At 23.9% G+C, this 20,768-nt stretch overlaps 8 protein-coding genes across 8 annotated transcripts; 2 read left to right on the top strand and 6 right to left on the bottom strand.

Moving 5' to 3' along the window:
- Positions 1-326: 326 nt before the first annotated feature.
- Positions 327-847, bottom strand: DICPUDRAFT_76335 (uncharacterized protein; the record flags this gene model as incomplete). The annotated part of the gene is made up of 2 exons (XM_003285336.1): positions 327-456; positions 543-847. 2 exons carry the CDS (start codon positions 845-847, stop codon positions 327-329), a joined length of 435 nt encoding a protein of 144 aa, XP_003285384.1.
- Positions 848-2,348: 1,501 nt separating this feature from the next.
- DICPUDRAFT_76334 (uncharacterized protein) lies at positions 2,349-2,999 on the bottom strand (the record flags this gene model as incomplete). The annotated part of the gene is made up of 1 exon (XM_003285335.1): positions 2,349-2,999. One exon carries the CDS (start codon positions 2,997-2,999, stop codon positions 2,349-2,351), a length of 651 nt encoding a protein of 216 aa, XP_003285383.1.
- A 706-nt stretch (positions 3,000-3,705) lies between these two features.
- DICPUDRAFT_76333 (uncharacterized protein) lies at positions 3,706-8,411 on the bottom strand (the record flags this gene model as incomplete). The annotated part of the gene is made up of 2 exons (XM_003285334.1): positions 3,706-5,582; positions 5,657-8,411. The coding sequence occupies 2 exons, from the start codon at positions 8,409-8,411 to the stop codon at positions 3,706-3,708; spliced, it is 4,632 nt and encodes a 1,543-aa protein (XP_003285382.1).
- Positions 8,412-9,296: 885 nt separating this feature from the next.
- Positions 9,297-9,533, top strand: DICPUDRAFT_149285 (uncharacterized protein; the record flags this gene model as incomplete). The annotated part of the gene is made up of 1 exon (XM_003285363.1): positions 9,297-9,533. The coding sequence occupies one exon, from the start codon at positions 9,297-9,299 to the stop codon at positions 9,531-9,533; it is 237 nt and encodes a 78-aa protein (XP_003285411.1).
- Positions 9,534-9,714: 181 nt separating this feature from the next.
- DICPUDRAFT_86690 (uncharacterized protein) lies at positions 9,715-13,719 on the bottom strand (the record flags this gene model as incomplete). Its single annotated transcript, XM_003285333.1, has 3 exons — positions 9,715-12,687; positions 12,751-13,162; positions 13,241-13,719. The coding sequence occupies 3 exons, from the start codon at positions 13,717-13,719 to the stop codon at positions 9,715-9,717; spliced, it is 3,864 nt and encodes a 1,287-aa protein (XP_003285381.1).
- Positions 13,720-14,981: 1,262 nt separating this feature from the next.
- Positions 14,982-15,993, top strand: gtf2a2 (transcription initiation factor IIA gamma chain). Its single transcript, XM_003285362.1, has 3 exons — positions 14,982-15,386; positions 15,462-15,512; positions 15,590-15,993. The coding sequence occupies exons 1-3, from the start codon at positions 15,240-15,242 to the stop codon at positions 15,740-15,742; spliced, it is 351 nt and encodes a 116-aa protein (XP_003285410.1). The 5' UTR covers positions 14,982-15,239; the 3' UTR covers positions 15,743-15,993.
- A 96-nt stretch (positions 15,994-16,089) lies between these two features.
- Positions 16,090-16,627, bottom strand: DICPUDRAFT_53518 (uncharacterized protein). Its single transcript, XM_003285332.1, has 2 exons — positions 16,549-16,627; positions 16,090-16,459 (listed from the first exon to the last, which is right to left on the bottom strand). Exons 1-2 carry the CDS (start codon positions 16,570-16,572, stop codon positions 16,253-16,255), a joined length of 231 nt encoding a protein of 76 aa, XP_003285380.1. The 5' UTR covers positions 16,573-16,627; the 3' UTR covers positions 16,090-16,252.
- Positions 16,628-17,418: 791 nt separating this feature from the next.
- DICPUDRAFT_86687 (uncharacterized protein) lies at positions 17,419-19,798 on the bottom strand (the record flags this gene model as incomplete). Its single annotated transcript, XM_003285331.1, has 3 exons — positions 17,419-17,701; positions 17,796-19,095; positions 19,135-19,798. The coding sequence occupies 3 exons, from the start codon at positions 19,796-19,798 to the stop codon at positions 17,419-17,421; spliced, it is 2,247 nt and encodes a 748-aa protein (XP_003285379.1).
- Positions 19,799-20,768: the final 970 nt, after the last annotated feature.

The following is a 20,768-nucleotide window of genomic DNA, read 5'->3' as shown; positions in this document are numbered from 1 at the left end:
TTTTTTGCCCATTAACAACAAAAAAAAAAAAATAAAAAAATTTTCGTTTTTTTATATGAATAATTTTCTCAAAATTAATAGTAATAACAAATGTATATATCAAATAATTTTTTTTATTATTATTTTATTTTATTTTTATTTTTATTTTTGTGGAAATAATTTTTAGGTTTTAAAGAAAAATAAAATGGTCACCATTTTTTTTTTTTTTTTTTTTTTTTTAAACGCGTTGAATTTTTATTTTTATTTTTATTTTTATTTTTATTTTCTTCTAAAAGTAATATCTTTATTCCAAAGGATTTAATTAATTGATTTCAAGAAAATCTTTATTAGCACTCTCCTGATTTTATACTATCAACCGAGTTTCCAAAAATTATATAATAGTTTGATAAAAATTCACCAAAACTGATTTGTTGTGTGTTAAAATTTGGACTAAATGAAATAAAACAAACTTTAGCACTAATTTAAAAAAAAAAAAAAAAAAAAAAAAAAAAAAAAAATTAGTATTAATAATTATATATAAAATTTGGTATATTTATATTTACTTTGATACAAATGATGTAATATTTCTTTTAATTTGGTCAGGTAAATTTACATATCCATCATATATTGAAAATTCGTATTGAAATCCTTTATAGTTTATTTCTGTGAATAAACAAAGGGTGAGATCTCCGCATGCAGGTGGTTCTACCCAACCATCGCTTGAACTTGAATCATCACTACTTGAAGATGATGATAAAGATAGATAATTATTTTCTATATAGTTTGATTTATCTATTTGTTGTGATTTTGAAAATTGAAGTAAAATTATAAATAAAACTGAAAGTAATATTATGTTTCTATTATACATTTTTTATTATTTATATATTTGTTAAAGTTTATGTATTAAATTGTAAAAATTATAAAAAAAAATAAATGAAAATTTTCATTTAAATATTAATTTAATTTAATTTAATTTAATAAAATTAAATTGAAGAAAAAAAAATTATAATAAAAAAAAAAAAAATAACACACAATCACACAAAAAATACCCCCAAACACACACACACATTAAAAAATTTATTTATTTAATCATTTTTTCTTATTGTTTGTGATTGTAAGTGGTCTAAATTTAAATTTTGTTTATTATTGGTTAAATATAAATAAAAAAAAAAAAAATTTTATTTGCCTATAAATAAATATATTTTTTTTACATATTTTTTTTCACATTTTTTTTTCAAATTTTTTATTTATTTTTTTTCGAATCTTTTTTGATCTGTGTTTTTTTTTTTTTTTTAATTTTATAAATAAAATTTTTTTTTTTTAAAACATGTCCCATAACAAATTGAAATTAGAAAAAATATTCAACCTTAAAAAGGAGTTTGATTAATAATCTTTGTCTGCAAAACTATGGCTGGGTGTTATAACCTGTAATCCAAAAGAAGCCTTAGGAGTGAGGATGGGGAGGTTGGTCAGAGTCAATGGAAAAAACACAGCATAAAAGATGATCCACTGTTACAGCGGGGTCAACATCCACAGAGTCCGTATGGATTACTGCGAAGGTTGATAATGACAGATCCTAGGTACAGGCTAGCAATAGAGCACACAAAGAAATGCGCCTCGTTGGGAGTGGGGGAAAGTCATCCTAAATGTGTCCAAAGATAATGATTAGCTAAACTTCAGACAAACTTTTTTTATTTTTTTTCTTATTTTTTTTTCTCTTCCTGCCTCCTGGTTCGATATGCTTTTCGCACCCAGTCTTGCAGAATAAAACACACAGGATCACGCATGAATTGACTTTACTGTGCCCAACTTGTATGCAGTGTGGTAAAGCTCGTAGAAGTATAAAACAATAAGGATTGCCATTATAAAAATTACCAATTCTCAACAATCATTACTATTATAAGACCAAGACATTGAGTTAGTTTTATATTTGCATTATATTTTCAATAAAAGAAACAAATTATTGAATTACCCAAATTGTTTTTGAAAAAAAAAAAAAATAAAAAAAATAAAAAATAAAAAAAGATTCAAATATTAAAAATTTAAAAATAACTGACACTTTTATTAATTTAAAAATACAATGTAGATGATATTTAATGATTTCTAAAATCATAATTCTTGTTGCAATATACACGTGAAATAACCCATTTATTCACTTCTTAAAACCCTGCTTGACCAGTTACTTGGACTACAACTTTAACTAATACATAAATTGAAATATTGTATCTATCTTGATATAAAATATTTTATTATTGGATCTATCTTGATATAAACTATTTTATTGCCCATATTTGATTCTACACTATATCCATTCAAAGTTGATTTATACTAATATATGTTTATATTATTTGTATTACTTCACCCTGGTCTTAATCTATATCGAAACTTTCCTCATCACTATAATCATTTTGATGAAGGTGAATGTGAAGGTGTTTATGAATGTGATAGTGATAGTGGAAGTGGGTGTTAGAATTACCATTGGTATATTCTGATTCTTTAAATTCTTCGTTTTTTAAAGATAAAATTTTGTCCCTATCTTTTGTATCAATATTTATATCATCTGGTTTCAATGAACTATTATTTATTGGTGATAATGAAGGTAATGATGATGAAGAAGAAGGAGATGATGGCAAAGATGATGGCGAAGAGGATATTGGTGATGATGATCGTGAAGTAAAAGATAATCCGGAAGATAAATTTGAAGAAAAAGATGATGGTAAAGAAGAGGAGGGAGAAGAGGATGATGGTGAAGAAGGAGAAGAGGAAGGAGAAGAAGAGGAAGAGGATGATTTTTGGTTTTCTAAGGAGTCTATTTTTATGGAAGCACTAGCTTCGATATTTTTATTTTGTTGTTGTTGTTGTTGTTGTTGTTGTTGTTGTTGTTGTTGTTGTTGTTGTTGTTGTTGTTGTTGTTGTAAAAAATTTTTTATTTTTCTGACCTTAATTACTAATACTAATGAGCAAAAGAAGGAGAGAATTCTAAAAGCATAAATAAAAAAAGTAATATATGGGGATTCCATTTTATATTATTTTATTATTATTATGATTGTTCTTTATAGATAATTTATTATTATTATTGGATATTATAAATAATTTATTTTTATAAAATATATAATTATTGTTAATATTTAATTAATGATGATTATGATATGTATATAAAAACGAAATTATTTAAAATGAAAAAAAAAAAAAATTTTCAAAAAGGAAAAAATTAAAAAAGAAAAAATTAAATTTAAAATTTAAAAAAAAAATTATTAAAAAAATTATAAAAATTAAAAAATAAATGTGGGCTACCCCAATATTAATCACAAAGAGTATGAACTTCATGGTTATTTAATAAAAAAACTATATTATGAAATTAATTCAAAAAAAAACAATAAAATAATTTCAAATTGGTAAATATATCATTTTTAAAGGAGAAAAAGATATTATTATGTGTTTTTATTTTAGAATGAAAAAGATAATGATAATTGTAATAAATGAAGATAACGATAATTTTATATAATAGTATTTTTAAAATAATATTGGTGATTATTTATTTTAAAATATTTAAATTAATTAGTATGTTATCAAAAATAATATTTTTTAATAAAAGTTTGAAATTAATTTTCTTTATAAAAGGTTTTGTGCATAAATATTTTTTATTATAAAAATTTTTACCAAATAAAAGAAAGGATAAATTAAATATTTTTATAATTTATAAAAAAAAAAAAATTTATTTAAATTTTATAAAAATAAAAAAATTAAAAGAGTTAAAATTGTAATAACTATACCTTTTAATTGAGGAATTAAGGTTTTAAATAGTAATGATCCAGATAAAATGAAAATGAAAATTTGGTATAAATTGATTAGATTATTTCTTCTTTGTTCATGCCGTCTTTGATAATTATTTTTTGATTGAATAGGATTCGCTAAAAAGAAACAGACTGAATAGGCGATTTGAATCCATAAAACTATGTTCATATAAAGTTGAGGCTTGAATAGCATGAGAAGTGCCAATAAAGTATAGATAAAAGATTTTGCTAAAACTAAAAGGTCCCACCATTTGAATTTTTTTGTATAGTTTAATTTTGAAATAACTCTTTTTATAATTTTTAATTTATCTGGAATGATTCTATTATATAACCAAAAATACCACCCATTCCTTATTAATTTATAATGATTTAAAACCATTAAAACGATTAATAATAAAAACAATAATATTAGAAATAATGATATTGTTGAAATTAAGAATAGTATTAAATGTAATGGGTGTAAAGGGGTATTGCTATAATTTAGGTATGGAACTGAAAAATCTAAAGCTAACAATAAAATATTTCTTTCTATATCGTTTGCGTCAATTTGATGTGAGCTGCTGTCGTGAAATTCGTTATTGGATTCTCTTGATGTTGGTATGTAATACTGTTCTCTATATATTAAAACTGATATTAAATTGAATAGTACCGGTATACTATATATTTGAATTAAAAACCAAGTTGATTTAGTTTTATGAATTATAGAGTAGTTTCTTTGAGTTATTTTTCTATTATATTTTTCAAATTGTTCTATTATATTATCTGCCTGATTATTATTATCATTATCTAATCTTTTTTTATTTGTTGATATTTTATATATAGTTTTTTTAAAATAGTAATTATTGATTATTAAATTATTTATAAGATTGATAGTTATATTGGTTGATGATAATATAAAAGAGATTATAATTACAATATTTGAAATTATTAATTTGTGTAAATAGTTTAAATTTTTAAAATAACAATATTGATCTAAAAAGTCAATTGAAAATCTGAACAATGGTAAAATGTAAATTCCTCCATATGAAAAGAAAATAATTGAGTTGGTTTGAATAAATATTATTGTTGATTTTAAAATTGAATGGTTATTTTTAAATTTTAAAACTGATAGTATCAAGCTGATTAAAAAAAACATAGTGAAAACTGGTAATAATAGGATTGGGTTAAACTTTGAACAGCATTGAATTCCATTTTTAGCTACACCTTCCAAACAATAATAGCATGTATCACCTGTATGTAAGCTTGATTGGCATGTATTTTCTTGAGAGCACATATCGATTGCACAAGAAAACACTTTATTTGTTTTAACCTTATAGTAGCCATCTAATGAGTAAACATTTGAGTTTTGACAAACCATTTCTTGAGAATTACATTGAAAACATTCGCTTTTATTTCCAACTTTTATAGCAGATGACCCAAAAGGACAAAAAGTACAATTCATAAAGTTATTATTTTGATCAATTGTATATGGAGGACAACCGGTTGGTTCAATGTTTATAAAAAGACTAACTGGATAACCTACAAGTTTAATATTATACCAAGTTGGAAAGTCACCATAAAAAACGTAATAGAATGAACCTTGACCTGAAACCACTTTACTAGAGACATATGTAACATTAGTAATTAAGTCATTTGGTACACAAGAATTTTTATAAACTTTTTTATTACAACGAAATTGTGTTATTGATGTATTTAAAAAACCTGAAATACCATTAATTATTTCTAAACTATAATCCAAAATTGAAAATTGCACAAATAAAACTTCACCACTAACTGCTTTTAAATAATGAGGTGATAATAAAAATGGACCTATAAATAGAAAAATAAAAAAAGATATTAATATTTAAAAAATTTTATTTTTATTTTTTTTTAAAAAACCTTACCGCTCCCATAATTATTTTTGCCAAATAAACATGAATTATTATAAAAACTATTATTGGTACCAATAAAAGTACTATATTCAATATATATAGCACCACCATTATCTTTTGCATAATTGTTTTTAAAAACACAATTTGATATTTGTAAATCTTTATTTTCATAATAGCCAGCAAGACTAATTGCACCCCCATATTGAGCTATATTTGAATCAAAAATTGAATCTTTAATAATAACTTGATACCACCTAGAAACATCATCCTTGTTTATAGCACCACCTTTACTGCGTGGAAAATAATTGAAAGACATTTCACAATTAGAAATATTAATACTTGTAGAAAAAATTTTAACTAAAGGCTCGTCGAAAAGTATTGAATATGTTAAATCTTGTGCTATTCTATTGTTGTTAATGGTTACTTGATAAAAGGTTGTGTATACATTATAAAAACTGACACCATAAATGGAAAATAATTTTCCTAAACCATTGCTCTGAAATTGATTATTTGATAAACTACTATAACTGATTTCAAAATTTGCTTGGCTTACTGTGAACACTCCATATAAAAATTTATTATTTTCTACAATTGAATTGGTAAACTTGGAATCTATATTATAAAATAAAATTTGTGATGGCACGGGAGTTTCGATATCGAATAGAAAGGGGAAAATATTATTGCCATTAAAGTTATCTATTATAATATTATTATAGTAATTGAAACATGTAATTTCTATTGAGTTCTTTGGGTTGCTTCTTTCTTGACTTCCAAAATAAATTAAATATTTTGGTAAATAATTATTTGCGATGGTGATTCGATATAGTCTTGCACTGTAGGGGCCTCGAAATGCAAACAAGTATTCAAATGGGGTTTTATTATTTTCAATTAAAAAGTTCGATATTTCAACTGTTTGTGTTTGATTTGATATACCAGAAACAAATGACCCAGTGTTATTATAATATGTGATATCTGATATTGTAAAATTGGATGATTCTAGATATATCATTGGTGAAAATGAATTACCTATAAATTGAGGATGAGAAAATGTTATGTTTGTCCCGTTCCAAAATGAAAACAATTGAAAATCCCTTTCAATACCATGATTATTTGTAAATATAGAGTTTGATATGGAGAATATTTGAGGTCTGGCTACACTAAAAAAAGTATTGAAACCACAAATACAATTGTCCATTCTTAAATCATCAATTTCAAAATTTGAATTGAGTGCCGATATCATTGGGGTTTGTGAACCAATCAAAAAATTGTTTAGTTGGGTAGATTCTATTTTTATTTTTGTAGAAAATGCAGTTATAAAAGAGGATAGCGAACTATTATAGTGTTCAAAAAGTGAATTTGAAATAGATAGATTTGAATTTAAAGTTAAAATGAATGGAGAGGTATTTGATGTTGATCTTAGGAATTGACAATTATTGATTTTAATTACTGAGGCTTCTTTTTGGCTGGATGATACTAGGAGTGTTGATGATGAATCTTTAATTATACATTGATTTAAAGTTAAAAATGAGCCATTGTCTAGAACAAATAAAGAACCTTTTGTATCGAAATTACTGGTTTTGAATGTGCTCGAATAAAAAGTTACTAGAGCATCTTCTAAAATCCTTATAAAAGCACCTTTAAAAGTTGTTGTAATGCTAACATTTCTGAATTGGACATTTGAAAATTTAAACTCACTTGTCCCAAAGCAATTGAATATTGAATCACTTATCGTTAAATTACTGCTTATATTTGATGATGTTGATGAGGTTGTAACGAATCTATTAATGTCGCATTTGGTAGCTGTAATTGTTTTTACAAAATTAAAATTTCTGATTGAAATACTATTAAAACTATTGTTTTTTATATTTAATTTTAAAAATAATATATTATTATTATCTATTAAATTAATTTGATTCATTATTAGATTATTGTTGTTGTTATTATTGGTTAATAAAGTTATTAGGGTTGTTGAAATAGATTTATAAAATGTTATATTATTAAATTCATATAAACCACTTAAAAAAACTGATTCAGTGGGTATTAATGATTCTAAAACAATAGTTGATTCTTGTATCTTAAATTCTGATATAAAAATATTATTAAATGAAACTCCTGTTGCTTTAGAAATACTGCTTGATTTTAATAACATTATATTTGAATTGGATGATTGAAAAACAGTATCATTTACTACTAAATTTGAATCTACGCTATTAATAATTTGATTTATAGTTGTAACCATATTTGATGTTGATTTTACTAATGAATTTTTAAAAACTACATTATTACTATTATAAATTAAAATTATATAGTTTTCTATTATAGAATTATTTATTATTATATTTATTGAATTATTTATATTGATTTTAAAATTATCATTTAAAAATATAAAATTTAAATCATTTATATTAATTATTGTAGAATTTATAATATTAAAACCTATATTATAAATATTTATTAAATTGTCATTATTATTATTGGGATTATACGGTATTATTGTAAAGTTATTGATATTATTTATTTCAAATATGCATTTTTTTGTATTATATTCACCAACTGCTATATTTATTATAGAATTGGAGGTTAAAATATTTGAATTTATATCACACAAACTTTGAAATGGGTTTGTGATAGTACCATCTCCATTCGAATTAGAAATATTATAATTTACATATATATTATTATAATTGTTATAATTTTGTTGTGATTTTATATTTATAAATAAAGAAATTAATATTATTAAAACTTGTAAAAATATCTTGTATTTCATTATAACATTATTAAACTATTATTTTTTTTTATTTATATAATAATATATATTATTTATAAATTGATAAAAAAAAAAAAAATTAAAAAAAAAAAAAAAAAAGGTTTTTTTAAATTAGTTTTTTTTTTCGAGTTTTATTTTAAAAAAAATATTTTGTTAAAAACCTCTTCGAAAAATAAAAAAGTAATATTGATTTTGAAATAATGATTTCTTTGCAGTGAAAATAAAATTAAATTTATAAATATAAATTTTTTAAAAAATAGATTTTAATTAAATTGGGAATATAAGCCATAGATATTTTGGGTGAGTCACAAGTGAATGTAAATAATTATTTCACATATTTTATAAATATTAGCAATTCAATAGGTTTACCATACTACGAGCACCTGATTTAAATGTGGACAATATAAAACAAATAATAATACCAGATTCATATTATTTTTTTTTTAAAAAAAACCTTTCTTATTATTTTTTTGGGAAAACATAAATGTCTATTTTTTTCTTTATTTTTTTTTTGTGGTGGGGGTTTATTTTGTAAATTTTTTTTGTAAAAATATTCCTCTATGTAAATTAAAAAACACACATTTTATCAAATATTATAAATATTTAAAAAGATTAATACTTTTAATTTCTATTTATTATTTTCTTGAAAAATCCCCCATCTATTCAAGAAAGAAATTTGTGTGTGAAGTGTGGTAAAGAAATTTTTTTTTATGAATTTTTTTAAATTACACATATTTGATCAAATATTATATTTTTTTTTTTTTTTATTTCATACTTTAAAAAACTATACATATAAATATTATAGTACAATATTGTATATATTTTTATATTATAACAATAAATAAATTTTAAAATAATATCAAAAAATAATTTATATAAATAATAATGTTTGGTACGAAAACTGTCATTGATAAAGTAACAATGCAAACACCCAATGGAGGTCACGTAACATATCAGAGAAAGGTTAGAGTATCTACAGAAAAAGATGTTCCAAAACTAGAACTTCCCAAACAATTTTTACCATCATTTTCATCATCAAGTAGAAGAATAAAATATAAAGAAGAAAAAGAACAAGAGGAAAAAGATCAAAAGAAACCAAAAGATAAAAAAAATAAAAAATAAAAAAAATAAAAAACAATTTTATAATCTGTAGAAAAAAAAAATAAAAAAATATTTTATAAAAAAAATTAAAACTTAATATTATTTAAATTTTTGTGTGTTTATTTATTTTTATTTTATTTTATAAATATATAAGTATATAATTATAACTATATATAATTATTAAATATAAAATTTATAGTTTTTATTGAGTGATACAATTTAAAATTACTTTTATCCAACTTTCTAAATCATTTTGACTATTTGCACAAATTAAAAATTCTCTATCATCTTTATCGATTGAATTTGATTTGATAGCCATACAATTTGGTTTATAATAGGAACGAGTTACAGATACATTATTTAATTGAATAATACCTTTGGGTTTTTTATCCTTTGAAGTTTTAAAGTAAAAGAGATAGCCCTGTTTTAAGACAAACCAACGTTTGGTCCAATTTCTTCTCATTGCACCCTTCTTTGTCAAATAACCTTGTTTAACAATTTCACCTAATTGAATTGTAATGGAAGCTTGTTTTGAACCAATTGAAAAACCTCCTTCTTCGTCGTCATCGTCATCGCTATCTGAGTCATTAAAGTTTTGTTTAGTCCATTCGATGGAGCCAGAGCTATTGTCTAAGCTATCGGAACTACTATTAATGCTACCGCTACCACTGCCACCACCACTTGGTGGTAATTTTGAAGCATCTGGTGATTGTAAATGAGGTGGACGATTTGGTAATGGTTTATTTGGAATAACTGATTTACGTTTATCTTTATAGCTATCTGTTGATGAGTTTAATGCATCTTGATATTGTTTTTCGATTTCGTTAAAGATTACATTGAAACCTGTCATAAAGCACTCTATGACACCAAAGATTGTATTGAATGATGTGCAATCAAGAGGAGAGGCGTCTTTTTTACGCAATAATAATGTGGCAAATACAATTGAAATGTTGTTTGGTGTCATCTTGTTACCAGCAGAGTTTTCTGATACCTTGGTTAAAAGTTTCATTAAATAATAAGTTGAGAATTTGTTTTCGTTTGGTAACTTTTCAACAACATTCTTTATCATTTGATATTTTTCATCCTTGGTTTCTAAATCTGCGATATCTACAAATGTGTCGAAATATTTAAAGGTTAAAAGTGGCTCTGGTAAATTACGAACCCAAAGTTTTAATATACCAGCGACTGCATGAATATCCATTTCGTTGTAATCCAATTCAACACCTGTTTCAATTTCTTCTCTTCCCATATCAAGAGTCTTTTGGTTGGCTGATAGACGGAAAATACCTTCTTCTAATGGAGCAGTGTCATATAAATAATCGACAATTCTTTGAAGGAATGATGGTATTGGACGACCTTGTTCGAATGGTCTTGCCATGATAGCCTCTAATGGAATACCAAATAATTTATTTTGATTACATTTCGAGATGGTTTTGGTGATAGTTGTGAGCCACTCTTCTTTTTGTTGTTTGGTTTCGCAAAACATGGTGCAATTGATACCACCACCGCAAAGAATTTGGAATGAATTATTGCTATTACTGCTATCCATATCGGTAATATTTTTGATATCCATATTTTTTAAATCGAATTTACCAATAAATTTATATTTGTTGGAGGCTTGTTGTGAAAGCTGACCAGTTAACATACCTCTAGCATCACTAGAAAGATCACCAAAGATATTGTTTTGTTTTTTACAATAGATTAAAATATCAGTGAGTAATAAAAAGTAGAATTGTGTTGGTTGTTGTTGAATATTTGAAAATAAAATTGACATGGTACCCTCTTTAACAAGGAAACGTCCTTCTTCGACCAAGCTGCCATCGAAACCGGTTAGGGATTGTTGAAGTTTATTTAATTGAATAATATTTTGACTTTGTTTAACACATTCCGAAATTGATTGAATCTTTTCTAATGCACCTAAAACGTGTTTTAGTTCGGTTGGATCTGATTGCTGTTGGGTAAATTGATCCTTCATATCATTAAGCAAAAGTAAATAGTTGGCAACACGTGTCAATGGTAATGGAATAAGTGAGTCAAGATCTGCACCATCGGCTTTTTCTTCGCATGTTTTAAGAAAAGCTTGGAAATTCTTTGAATGTTTGCATCTATTGATTGTGAGTAATGCCTTTGAAAAATTATTAATATACACAGAGTAAAGCTTCATCATCTTTTCAGAGTTTTTAAAGAATACACCACCTAGTGTTGGAGTGGTAACTTCACCAAAACCTTTATAGCTAGACTCTAATTCTTCTAAAAACTTTGTTTGATATGAATAAAGTGGTTCGATATTTGAAAAGATGGCTACTTCATCCTCTTTAAATATTTTACTAAATAAACGATCATCAGTACGAAGACCCGATAAATAAATATTAACCAATGAATTCAAACCGCCAACATAATTTCTTTCTGCTGAAATAAATCTACGGAGTCTAGTTTTCTTTGGATCCTCTCCTTGTACCTCTCTATCGAGCTCATCGTTAAAGTTTTTATCTTTTTGATTCTTTTGAGAGTTTATATTCTTTTGTTGTTCAATCGACTTTTCTAACTCGGCACGTCTACGAACAGCTTCTTTTTTATAAGTTGTAATGGGTACTTGTAATTGAGCCAATTGAGATTGAAGAGCTTTAACTGCAACTTGCATATTCTCCATGTATTCTACCATTTGCTCCATAATTTCTACTGAATTACTTTCGTTTGCTAATTTAATTGTAGAGAGTGAATCTTGACCAACTTGATTTAATTTACCACGAAGGAAGTCTCTTTCTTGTTGTAATTCTGCTTGCTTTACTAAATTTACACCTTTACCCTTATTGGCATTAGAGTTTACTTTGGTATCAACAGTTTCATACATTGATTTAATTTTATCGAAATTTTTTCTTGATGCTCTTACAACTTTAACATCACGATTAATAAATTGATCGATTGTACCCTTTAATCCACTGAGTGATTGAATATCAAGTTGATCTCTAATCTCTTCATATTCTCTTTGAAAATCTCCAACTTTGTACATACATTGACCCAATAAATTATCTGATTGTGAAATTAACATAGTACCATAATTTTTAAATGTTTCTGCTAAACTATTACCTTCTCTTGAACATGATGATGATGTTTGTGATCTTTTTGTAATTTTTGTATGAATTTCTTTTAAATAATTAAAATTTTCTTCTGCAATCTAATGTAAAATTAATTAATATTGGGAAAAAATAAAAAAAAATAATATTTTTAAAATAATTACTCTAGTTTGTGGATAAATTTCAGGTTGATCCAAAAGTGATAATGCAACTGAATCTGTTGAATTTCTAAAATTACTACCACCACCGCTAGTATTGATTGCTGAATCTTGTGATGACGCTCTGTTGTGTGAACCACTTAAATGAGCTTGTCTGGTAGCTGCAGTTGGTGATAATGGTGTTGGTGGTACTTGAAGTGGAGGTGGTGGATTTGATAAAGGAGCAATGCCATAAACACTTTGTCTAATAGATGGATTTGATAAACTGCCACTGCTACCATGAGTTGGTAGTGATGGTGGTACTGATAATGGTGGTGGTGGTGTTGGTAATGGTGGGGTATTGTTTTGATTTAAATTTAGATTTGTAGTTGGTAATGGTGCTGTTGCTGTTGCTGGTGGTGGTGGAAGATTACCACTACTATTATGGGTTGGTAATTGTGGTGGAGTTTGTGGTAAACTTTTAGAGTTTGGAATTGGATGATTTGGTTGAGGTGACATTTTATTTTGTGGTGGTGGTGGTTTAAATAATGGTTTATTCATTTGATTTGGTAATTGTGGTGGTGGACCTTGACGTGGTACACCTTGTGATGATGGTGGTGGACCTTGTAATGATGGTGGACCTTGACGTGGTGGACCTTGTGATAATGGGGGTGCACCTTGTGATGATGGTGGTGGAGGTCCTGGTGTAATAATTGATGGTGGTGGTTGTAAATTCATTGGTGGTGGTGGTAAATTCATTGGTGGAGGTGGTAAATTATTTGGTGGGGGTGGTAAATTATTTAATACTGGTGGAGGTGGTAAATTATTGTTCATTGCTGCTGCTGGTGGTGGTGGTAAACCATTGTTCATTGCTGCTGGTGATGGTGGTAATCCTCCTGGTAATTTTTTTAATGGTGGTGGTGGTGATAAAGGTTTAGCTGGCAACTTTTTTGGTAAAAAAGGTTGTTGAGGTTGTTGTGGTGGTTGTTGATCCATTTTATTTATATATTATATTTTTTAATTGATTGTTTTATTATATTAATATAAATAAGCTATACTATTATTATTACTTTTATTTATAAAAATAATTTAAAAAGTATCAAAAATAAAATGGTTTATAAAAAAAAAAAAAAAAAAAAACCTATAATTAAATAGTTTTTATTTAAATTTAATATTATTTGTTGAATGTTATTTATTATTTTATGTTATAACTTTTAAATCTGCAAAAATATTTATTTTATTTAACTGAAAAATAAAAATAAATTTAAAAACTTAATTGTTTTTTTAAGTTTTTTTTTTAATTTTTAACTGTAATATTTTTTAAAAAGAAAACAATCAAACAAACAAAGTTATAACAATAATAAAATAATAAAAAAAATAGTATTATAATAATATACTATTTATATTTATTTAAAATAAAAAAAATACAAATTTTATTATTAAAGAGCCTGGAAAATAAAAAAAAAAATCTTTTGAAAAAAAAAAAAAATATTATTTTTATTTTTTTTTATTTTTTTTTTTTATTTTTTTTATTTTTTTAATTTTTTTTTTTTTTTTTCCTTTTTCCTTGCGCTTAAAATCAAGATAATTATTGGGTTAATGTCAGCATACTGATTCATTGTTTTTTTGTATACGGTCACATAAATAGATTTTTGTATTTTTTTTTTTGTATTTCTTATTCCAATTGATTTGATTTTGCCCTAAAAAAATTAATAGTTTATTTTATTTTATTTTTATTTTTTAAAAAAAAAAATCCTAGTTTTTTGATGTTGATTATGGTGGGAATTCTTATTTCAACATCATTACAAATTTTAAAATATCATCCTTCCTATATTAATAGGAGTGGGAAAGCAGTCTTTTTAACGTTTTGGATTTTATTTTTAGAAATATATTCTAAAAAGAAATATTGATTTAATAAGATTACTTAAAAGTGGTAAATTTACACCTTTTTGATAAAATAAAAAAATGAAAAAAAGATAATATATATATATATATATATATATATATATATATATAAATGTATAAATAAAATATGTATTTGTATATGCTTTTTATTTATTTTAAATTATTTTCATTTTCTTAAAATTTTAAAAATAATTTTATTTATATTTTTTAATTTTAAAAAAAAAAATTTATTTTTTTAAAATTTTTTTTATTTTTATTTTTTTTTTATTTTTTTTATTTTTTTTTTTTAAAATTTGTATTTAAATAATTTTATTTAATTTGTTGTGGTTTGTTGTTGAAATAACATATACAACAACTATTTTATTATTTCTATTTATATATAGTTCTTTAACTTTGATGTTTTTATATTAGTTTTATATTTTACTGCCATATCAACATCATTCGGTCAATAACCTTCACCTTCATCATTTTTTTTATTAAATATATACTAATAACCTCAAATCAATCAACCAACCAATCAATCAATCAATCAATCAATAAATTAATAAATAATTAGCCAATCAATAAATATATAATTTTTTTCTTTCAATATAATCATATAAATATACATAATGGCTGCTAATAACAAACAAAATTATTATGAACTTTATAGAAGAAGTTCCGTAGGCGAAGCCTTAACAGATACTCTCGAAGAATTATTGATGAATCAATATATTTCAAGTTCGTTATATCAAAAAATTTTATCCCAATTCGATAAAGTAAGTAATCATTATTATACAATATATGTTATATCTTTTTATATTAAATTCTAACACTATAATTTATTTTAATAGTCAATTAATGAAGCATTATCAAATACTGTAAAATCAAAAACCACCTTCAAAGTAAATATTTATTATTTTTTAAATTAATTTCAAAATAAGAAAAAATATTTACTATTTTTTTTTTCATTAAATAATAGGGAAATCTTCATACTTACAGATTTTGTGATAATGTTTGGACTTTCATTTTAGATAATGCCTCATTTAAAACTGATGGAGTTGAAGTTAAGGTCAAAAGAGTTAAAATCGTAGCATGTGATGCCAATGTTCAAGACCAACCACCAGCTAAATAAATTTTAGTTGTTCAACTTTTCATCCTATTATGTTTTTTTTTTCAATTTCAAATACATCAAATTTTTTTTAAAAAAAAAAAAAAACAATATAATATACCAAACAATATAAATCAACATAATAGAAATTTTCAAAGATGTGAATATAAATATATCACCAAACTAGCAATTAGATATTGTTAGCATAGTACTACTATCACCATCTCATAAATTGTATAGATAAAATAAAATATATTGTAAATTTTTAACAATCGAATCATACATCATATAAAAAAAAAAAGGTTTTAGCTATTTCTATTTCTTTTTTTTAATATTGGAGATAAATAAGTTTTATAATTATTTTTTAATTTGTTTATAAAAAATATTTTTAATAAAATATTTATTTATTTATTTATTTATTTATTTATTTATTTATTTATTTATTTATTTATTTATTTATTTTATATACATTTATTGAGTACGTCTAATTGTTTATTTTTTAACTATAATATTGATTAAATTAGGGTTTCTAATTTATTCTTTTAAGAATGATCCAGTGTGGATTTCTTTGTACATATCAAGGGTAGTATTTCTATCAACAAATTTTGGTGATTCACGGCTAGCCCAGAGCATTTGACCTTTACGAGTTAAACTGATATCTTGGTCAGTGGATAATCTTTTATATCCAACACCAACGGTAAAACCAACAGCAGTACCAACAATAACTAAGAGTGGGAATACCTATTAGAAAAGAAAAAATGAAAATAAAAATTATGAGTTAGAATGTATTTAAATATTATTATTTATATATATATAATTTAAAAACTTACAGCAGCATCAATTTTTGGGGCCATTTTTATATTATTATTTGATTTATATAAAAGTTATATAAGAAAAAAAAATTATTTGCAAAAGAGGTAAAGTTAAATTAAAAAAATAATATAAAAATTATTATTATGATATATATCTATTTGAATACAGGATAGAAAATTAAATGGAGAATGGGAAAAAAATTTTAATTTAAATAATTTATTAAAATACAAAAAAAATATAAAAAAAATAAATAAAAAAAAAAATAATTAAATAAAAAATAAAAAAAAAATAAAATATGTGTGTGAATTAAGAGGTATTGAGGTTGTGTTAATATTTTTTTTTTTGAAAATTTGCTGGGTAGATGTGGGCGTGGGGTCAGCAAATATACATGTAAAAATAATAATAAAATTTTTTTTTCTTTACCAATATTAGTAATCTCAATTTGGTAGATTCAGTTTTTTTTTTTATTATATTTTTTTATGATAATATAATTATTTAAATCAAAAAAAAAAGTGAAATTATATTAACTTTTAAATTGAATCAATAATTCAATATTAGTTTATTAATAAAAAAAAAAAATATCCATCCAATTTTTGGAATTTTAAAAAAAAGATATTTCAAATTTGAAAAACCTCCACAAAATATTTTCCAACCTTTGAAAATTTTTAATTTTATAAATTAATTTTTTAACTTATTTTTTTTTTATAAGATTTTTATTTATTATTATAATTGATTAATCAACCACCGGATTTTTAATTATATTTATAATAATAAAATAAGAAAAAAAATAAATTTTTTTTTTTTTTTTTTTTATTGCTAAACTTAAAAAAATTATTTTATTTATATATTTAAAAAAAAGAAATTTTGTTTTCCAAATAATATTTATTTTAAAAATCTTTAGGTTTATAAGAAATTAATGCAGTTGAAGGTATAACTGAAATTTCGGATTTACCAATGTAATGATCTGGTAGTAAAACTGATTTGATTTGTTTTGGGAACATATGTTTTGTTAGTGATTGTCTAAAGCCGCTTCCAAAGCTAATACTTTGTATTGATGATGGAATAATACCGCTACTCTTAATAGGTTGATTAAAGAAATAACCAAATGAGAGTGAAGTAACTGATGGTGGAATTACGTTGGGTGCTAAACTTTGATTATATAAATACCCGCTAATTTTAGAAAAAAAAAAAAAAAAAAAAAAACAAAACAATTAATATTGGTACACTTTGGTTAAATATTATTAAATTGAGGTTAATAACTTACAATATAAGGGTATGAACGGTTTTGGGCAATACATTTGGTAAAAGTAATTGATTAAAGTTATAACCAAACTCTAAAACAGCAACTCCTTGTGGAATAACACCTGGAGATAAAGCTTGATTGAATTCGTGCGAGAATTTTAATGAAAGAATACTATAAGGCAATACATTAGCCTGAGTAATTTTTTGATTAAATTGGCCACCTAGTGAAAGTGAAGTGACTGATGTTGGAATAGAATCGACAAATAATGGTTGGTTAAAAGATTCTCCTAGGTTCAATTCGGTTACAGATGAGGGAATTACATCAGGTGCTAATATTTTATTGAATCTATTACCCAAGTGAAGTGATAAAACGCTTGAAGGTATCATATTTGGTTTTATATCAAAGTTGAAGTCATGGCCAAAATGGAGCAAAGTAATGGAGTTTACTAAACTACCCTCGATAATTGGTTGGTTATACCCAGAGAACATTAAAGAGGTAACTGTTGGTGGAATGGAACCTATTGGTATAACTTTTTGAGTGGATGTCACACAAATAGAGTTTACATTTTCTGGAATTTCGTCGACTACATTCCAAAGGAACACAGTAGAGTCATTTGATTGATCTTTGGTCATTTTATTAATAACTCCTAAAGATGCCTTGGTGTCAAGAGTTGCCAATGAAGGACTTGTTTTTTGTTTTGGTGGTGTTAAATTTGGTGTATTAACTGTTGGTAATGATTGTATTGTATTTGCAATCTCTTCGCCACTACTATTGCTATTTAATGAACAACTAGAAATACTCTTTTTAATTGGTGAATAATGGTTATTTTTTTCGTTACTATATGATGGTGGTGTTTTAAATGATGAAGATTGATCGAACGATAATGGCTCCTCCTCAATAAAACTTTGAATTGAAACATTTTTAGAATATACTGCCGAACCACAGTTTCTATTAAAAAGCTTTTCGTTTTGTGCACCCCTTGGGCTGAGTGAATTCATTAAACCAGAATTAACACTGTTACCACTGCTAATTGCAATGGTTGTACGACGAACTGGCGGAGGTAATGGTTGTGGTAATTGTTTTTTAAATAAGCAAACTGAAACTACTAAATCTTTTAACTGATTAATTTCTTTACTGTTTACTAATAAATTGGATTTAATAAAGTCATCTGGATTAATATTCGATTGATACTTTAAGAGGTTGTTAGCTTCAGTAAAATCTTCAATGATTGAAATATAACCTTCGTTTTCAAATATTTTTTTAATTTCTAAATCCAATTCCTCTTCTGCTTTTCTTTCTTCGGTTTGTTGACTCTCCAAATCTGGTCTAATTGGTAGCAGTGGTTTTGGCGCGAATAGACTCGATTTGAAATATCTTTCATTGTTACCTATAATTGAACCTACAACTTTTTCGACATCATCTACTAAGCTGCTTAATTTTGTAAAAGATAATTGGTTAACCTCCATTGTTTTATTGATAGAGTTTTCGATTTCTTCTTGAGCACTTAAAATGAACTGAACCAAATCTGAGAATGTAGCTTGAACCAATTCGATCTGTTGTTTATTTTCTTGTTTAGCTTTTTCAAAATTGCTAATTACCCTTTCTTTTCTTTCTAAAATATCTTTTTTATAATTTAAAAGATGTTGAAATTGTTCTTTACCAAATTGTTTATAGATTTCATTGAATTGCTGCTCTGTAATAGTGCCAAATATATGACCTCTGTGATTAAAACTAGTTGTGCACTCTTTACATACTAAACATTGACAATCTTGGCAAATTGCGATGATATGTTGTTTTTTATGAATCTTGCATTGTTTTTTTTTAAAATCCTCAACTATCAAATTTAGTTTTTTATTTAAAAAATGGACTGTAACCTCTTCTTTACACAATGGACATTTCCATAATTCACCTTGTTTCTTTTTTTCGCTATTAACACAATTTAAACACAATGTATCGCCACATGATAATGATTGTGGCTTTTCAAAAATTGTGTTACAAAGCTCACAATTTTGAATTTCTGACATTTAAAAATTGCTTCTATTATTTATTATTTTTATTATTATTATAATGATAAAAAAATGATAAATAATATTTTATAAAAAAAAAATATATAAAAATAAAAAAAATAAAAAAAAATTAAGTTTTTTTTAAAAAAGAACAATTGTCACCAAACCCGACTTAAAATATTAGAAAAAAAAAAAAAAAAAAAGTTTTAAAAATAATTTTAAAATAATTTTTCACAAATTATTTCTTTTAATTTAATTGATACTCTTTCCTTTTTTTTTCTTTTCTTTTTTTTTTATATTTATCCATTTAAAAAAAAAAAGAAAAAAAAAGAAATGATTAAAATAATAGTATAATATATCATATCCAAATATATAAAATCGAGTTTAAAAAAGAAATTTTTAAATTTTTTATTTTAAAATACCCCGGTTTCCCCCGGGGAAAAAAAAAAAAAAAAAAAAAAAAAAAAAAAAAAAAAGGGAATGAATATATATTGTGGGGTATTATTTTAATTTATTTTAGATTTAAATTTTGATTTTTGATTTTATTTGTTTTAATTAGATAATTATTACAAATAAAACCAATCAGATAAATTAATTTTTTTTACCTCCAACGACATTTTTTATTTTAAAATTTTTTTTAAATTTTTTTATAATTTTTTTTTTTTTTGATTTTTTTGATGTTTTTATGTGGTGCGATCACCATAGTTTCTTACGCAAACAATTATTTGTTTTGATTTAAATTTATTTTTTTATTTTGTCAAATATTTATAGAAATATTTATAAATAAATATTTTGATGTTTTTGATAAAAATATAAGAGTGCACTCATTTTTTTTTTTTTTATATTATTATTATTTTTTTTTAGACTAAACAACGTCTTATTTATTTTATTTATTTATTTGTATATATAATTTTTTTCCATATATTTTATTGTATATATAAAGGTAAATTATAAAATCCAATTATTATTCTGTTTTTTTTAATGTTAT

Source organism: Dictyostelium purpureum, assembly GCF_000190715.1.
Source record: "Dictyostelium purpureum unplaced genomic scaffold DICPUscaffold_44, whole genome shotgun sequence".
NCBI lineage: Eukaryota > Evosea > Eumycetozoa > Dictyosteliales > Dictyosteliaceae > Dictyostelium > Dictyostelium purpureum.
Note: the sequence above shows the minus strand (reverse complement) of the source record. Positions and strands in the feature narration are given on the sequence as shown.

What these genes read in the sequence shown, in the direction of transcription:
- gtf2a2 (XM_003285362.1), top strand. Translation starts at nt 15,240, where the DNA reads ATGGCTGCTAATAACAAACAAAATTATTATGAACTTTATAGAAGAAGT. An exon ending in TTTTATCCCAATTCGATAAA is followed by an intron (nt 15,387 to 15,461) that starts GTAAGTAATCAT and finishes TTATTTTAATAG; the next exon opens with TCAATTAATGAAGCATTATC. An exon ending in AATCAAAAACCACCTTCAAA is followed by an intron (nt 15,513 to 15,589) that starts GTAAATATTTAT and finishes ATTAAATAATAG; the next exon opens with GGAAATCTTCATACTTACAG.
- DICPUDRAFT_53518 (XM_003285332.1), bottom strand. Translation starts at nt 16,572, where the DNA reads ATGGCCCCAAAAATTGATGCTGCT. An exon ending in CCCCAAAAATTGATGCTGCT is followed by an intron (nt 16,460 to 16,548) that starts GTAAGTTTTTAA and finishes CTTTTCTAATAG; the next exon opens with GTATTCCCACTCTTAGTTAT.